We start from the raw sequence: 3912 nt of genomic DNA on the forward strand, positions 1-3912 counted from the left end.
CAGATGCGGTGCTCAGGGGAGAAATGGGGGAGCTAAAGACCCAGGGAACAGAGCCAGGGATGGGGAGAGAGGGCATGAGGGGCAGATGAGAGGGGAAGGTGGGGGGCGGCATGGAGCAAACCGGACAGGTCGGGGCAGGAAGAGGAAGGACCCAGGTCAGCTCTCCCCACCCCACCTGTGCCTTTCTCCAGCACCTAAGCTTGGTGACCTATGACCCCCGCCCCCCGCTTACCAGGCAGTGATGAGGTACTGAGCCAGGGCGATGGAGACTGGCGAACCAGTGATGGTCACGTGCCGCTCCCCAGCGCCCTCTGCTTGGTTCCCGATCTTGATATGCGCCCCTGACATCTGTCGGATCTCGCTGATCTTGCTGCCCTGGCGCCCGATCACGCAGCCAATCAGCTGGGGGAAGGGCGGAGTTCAGCCCCAGGCGAGGCCCAGAGCCCGGGCTCCCCACCCACCCTCAAAACACCGCATGCCCTGCTCACGTCGTTGGGGACCAAGAACTCCTGCGAGCTGGTCTGTGCGCCAGGATCCAGTCCTGGGGAGGAGAGGGGGGTCAGGCGTGGTCGTGGGCCTTTCCTGCCTCCCCACATCCGTTCCAGGGGGGCTGCCTGGCCCCTCGGGGTCTGCCCCTGCCTCCCTCCGCAGGGGCTGCTCACCTGGCACCATGCCGGGTGAGGCAAAGGGGACCGCGTGGCCCGAAAGCTGCTGGAGCTTGGTGACCTGTGCCAAAGAAAAGGAGTCAGAAATCAGGGGGGGCCTGGTTCGGGAAGCGGTGCCTTGGGCTGGGGTCACTCACCTCAGCTGGCGTCACAGCCCCATACTGACCCTGGACGGAGAAGCCCTGTGGGGACACAGTGGGTGAAAGGAGTTACTACGACAGGTCAAGGGCAGTTTGGCCAGAGTCAGCGCTCCCTGTCTCCCCCTGGACCCTCAGTTCCTCCTTCCAGCCCCACCACCACCTCAGTGCCTCTTCAGTAACACTTTCGCCCTCAGGCGATTCCCCTCACCTGGTTGGCGGAGAGAAGGACGGTACCTAAGGAGAGGCTTGGGTGATACGGGATAGTGGCTCCTTTGGGTGGGGACTGGAAGGCACAAATGGGACAGCTCTCTCAGGACCTCTCAGGCCACCCTGGCCTCCCGAGAGCCCTGTGTTCTCAAGGCCCTCCCCATTGCCCCCAGGTCCACGCATCCCGGAGCTCCTGGTCCGCCCCATCCCCACCTGGTGTCACCTGCACAGGATTCAGGTTGACGAGGCCCAGCCCCCGCCCCGCTCCCTGCCCCAGAGCAGCACCTCCAAGATCACAGCGCAGATCTGACGCACACACAGAATGATGGCGTCGGGCACCCCGGACACCGTGACGGCACGCTCCGTGGAATTGGGCAGCAAGTCTCCTGCCACCTGCACCTGGGCACCCGTAGTCTGCAAGCAGAGAACAGAAGCCACTTCTGGCTGCTCCCATAGCCCAGAGAAGGGCTGCCCAGACTCAGAGCTCCGCAGGGGATAGGGAGCCATGAGCCCAGGCCCCCTCCCGCATCCGGAGGTGGGACTCCGGGGGTAAGATCCCCTTCCCCTCACTTCTCGGATCTCCTTGATCTTGGTGCCAGCCTTCCCGATCAGTGAGCCACACTGGCTGGCGGGGATGACAAGGCGCAGGGTCACCGGAGGCCTGGAGATGTTCCCACCGTTTGCAGTGGCAGAGCAGAGGTCCTGGGCGGGAAGACTGTGGGTTGGCCGTGCGCGCCTTTGCTGCTCGCCTACCCTGGAGTCCCGCCCGATGTCAGAAACCTGCCTGGGCTTAGCCTCCCCTCCCACCCGCAGCCGCGATGTGCAGCGGGAGCCACGTTCCTCCCGGGGAACCAGCCTCGGCCTCTACCCCAGACGGCCACGGACCTCGTCCAGCTTGAAGGCGATCATGGAGACCGCGTGGAAGACGGCTGCCGTGGACCCGGTGATGGTGGTGATGCGCTCGGGGCAGGAGCCCTCGGAGATGGTGATCCGGGCGCTGCTCTGCGGGGACAGGACAAGCGACGGGCAGCGAGGCCCCTCTGCTTTCTCGCCGGCAACATGTCTGCCTGCCCCATTCACAGGCCCCAGCAAAGCTGGAAACCACCACCCTCGGGGGGCGCTCGCTGGTCCCCCCAACGGTGGGGTTCAAGGAGGAGGTGGGTCAGGGATCCCCCTTCCCCTCCCCACACCCCACCCTCACCTGCTCCCGGATCCGCTTTACAGTCTCTCCTTTCTGCAGGAGACAAAACAGAGAAAGGCTCTTAGCTTGAGAGGCTAGTGCCGCCTTTCCCGGACGGACTTGAAGCAAAGGTTGAAGGGGACGCACAGAATAGAACCAGGCACCTACCTTCCCGATTATGCTGCCCACCTCCTGCGAACAAGACAAGAGTAATGTCGGAGGTGGCGGGACCAGTGCCCAGGCCCTGCCCCTCCCCCACGCAGGAGACAGGCAGGACGCCTGAGATCAAACTCTGGCTGGCCAGGCCTTGCCTTGCTTTGCCCTCTGCCCCTCCCGAGGCGCAGGAGAGTCCCCCACTCCACTCACCTTCCCGTGCATCAGCATCCGCAGCGTGAGGGTGATGCTGAGCCCCGGCTCCTCCTCCAGCCCCGCATCTGAGCTGCTCATCCTGTCAGGCGGGGCTGGGGCCGCAGTGGCCTGGGAGTGCGTCCACGCTGCGGCCTGGCTGGCTCTGGCAGGGGTGGCAGAAGAGGGGTTAGACAGAAGCCCTGCTCTCTTTCAGGTCCCTCGCCCTTCTGTGGGGACCCCAGAGCTGCAATAACTCCCAGAGAAGGGATATGGCATAAACACCGAGTTTCAGATGTCTCACTGCCCAGTGTGTGTGCATAAAAGTCACCAGCCGTGTAACCCTAGACAGCTCATTCACTCACCTGAGCCTCGGCTTCCTCATCTGGAAGAAAGAGAAGTCAAGTCCTACCCCCAAAGAGTTGTGAAAATTAAAATGAGCTAAGCACACAAGGGGTAGGCAGTCTGCACGAGTAGCCTTCCCTTCCCCGCCGAATATTAGAAGAATGAACTAGGAGGCCTATGGGAGTCCACAGAAAGGGAGCTGCTGCTCTGACCTCTTGGAAGAGGGGACCCCCGTGAATCAGGCCTTGAAGAATGAGTTGAGGTTGAAATGTTACTTCTTCGGAGAGGGGCTTGCCTCCAGGGGCCAGAGCCCCTGCTGCCCAGGGCACGGAGGAGCAGCTGGAGAGGAAGCTGGAGCAGCTGTGGGAGGTCTTGAAAGGAGGGCCGAAGTGAAAATGTGAGGCTCTAGGAGGGGCCTTCTTGCCCGCCTTCTCCCTGCCTGGCAAAGGCTTGGGGGTGTGGGCTGGGACCCCCACCTCCAGAGGCGAATCCTGTCCAAGAGAGAGCTCACTGAAGCAGAGACTCCCTGCAGACAGTGCCGAGCAGGGTTCCCTCAGCACCGGAGGGCGGCGGGGGCGTTGGGGACCAGCGGTCTGCACAGGTGCCGAGGGGGTAAGTGTCCAGACTGGCCACATTCCCAGCCTACAGCGCTTTCTATGTATCAGAAACAAGTAACTTGGACTCTGAGTCTCAATTTCTTCATCCATAAAATGGAGGGAATGCCTCCCCCCGGGACTGGGCGATGGGTAAGAAACGGATTTGGGGGGCTGGGGAATGTCAAGGCCAGTAACTGCTGAAGGAAGGAGGAGCAGATTAGCTGCTGGGATTAGCCCAGCCGCCAGCCCTCCCCGCCAGCCCTCCCCGCCACTCCAACCCGACCCCCTTTCAGGCCCTGATTTAATCCTGAACCTTAATCCTGCCTGGAAATCCCTCCCTCCAGCGACTGGCCTTGACGGTGAGCACGCTGGGGGACCGGAGCCCCAGGAGGAACGCAGGGGGCAGGGCCAACTGGTGCCAAGTCTGAGCCAAG

General features: G+C 62.7%; 2 protein-coding genes across 6 annotated transcripts in view; both read right to left on the reverse strand.

The window, feature by feature from the left end:
• Window positions 1-3912, reverse strand: part of PCBP4 (poly(rC) binding protein 4) — an 11888-nt gene that overhangs the window by 1222 nt on the left and 6754 nt on the right. For 3 of the 4 annotated variants that reach the window (XM_006909153.2, XM_015587210.2, XM_015587211.2), the window contains 11 exons: window positions 2559-2703; window positions 2361-2384; window positions 2214-2246; window positions 1898-2014; window positions 1583-1714; window positions 1298-1426; window positions 1014-1088; window positions 803-847; window positions 663-726; window positions 489-541; window positions 233-402 (listed from right to left, as the gene is read on the reverse strand). In XM_006909153.2, the coding sequence (XP_006909215.1) occupies window positions 233-402; window positions 489-541; window positions 663-726; window positions 803-847; window positions 1014-1088; window positions 1298-1426; window positions 1583-1714; window positions 1898-2014; window positions 2214-2246; window positions 2361-2384; window positions 2559-2639 (923 nt within the window). In that variant the 5' untranslated portion in view covers window positions 2640-2703. Of the gene's footprint in view, window positions 1-232; window positions 403-488; window positions 542-662; window positions 727-802; window positions 848-1013; window positions 1089-1297; window positions 1427-1582; window positions 1715-1897; window positions 2015-2213; window positions 2247-2360; window positions 2385-2558; window positions 2704-3912 lie in introns of those variants that run through there. The other variant, XM_015587209.2, reaches the window with a different exon arrangement.
• Window positions 2710-3912, reverse strand: part of LOC112477521 — a 6972-nt gene continuing 5769 nt past the window's right edge. Inside the window, exons 2-3 of one of the 2 annotated variants that reach the window (XM_025044813.1) lie at window positions 3359-3641; window positions 2710-3253 (exon numbers count right to left, since the gene is read on the reverse strand). In XM_025044813.1, the coding sequence (XP_024900581.1) occupies window positions 2969-3253; window positions 3359-3641 (568 nt within the window). In that variant the 3' untranslated portion in view covers window positions 2710-2968. Of the gene's footprint in view, window positions 3642-3912 lie in introns of both variants that reach the window. The other variant, XM_025044812.1, reaches the window with a different exon arrangement.

The sequence above is a fragment of the Pteropus alecto genome, unplaced genomic scaffold, assembly GCF_000325575.1.
Source record: "Pteropus alecto unplaced genomic scaffold, ASM32557v1 scaffold53, whole genome shotgun sequence".
Lineage (NCBI taxonomy): Eukaryota > Metazoa > Chordata > Mammalia > Chiroptera > Pteropodidae > Pteropus > Pteropus alecto.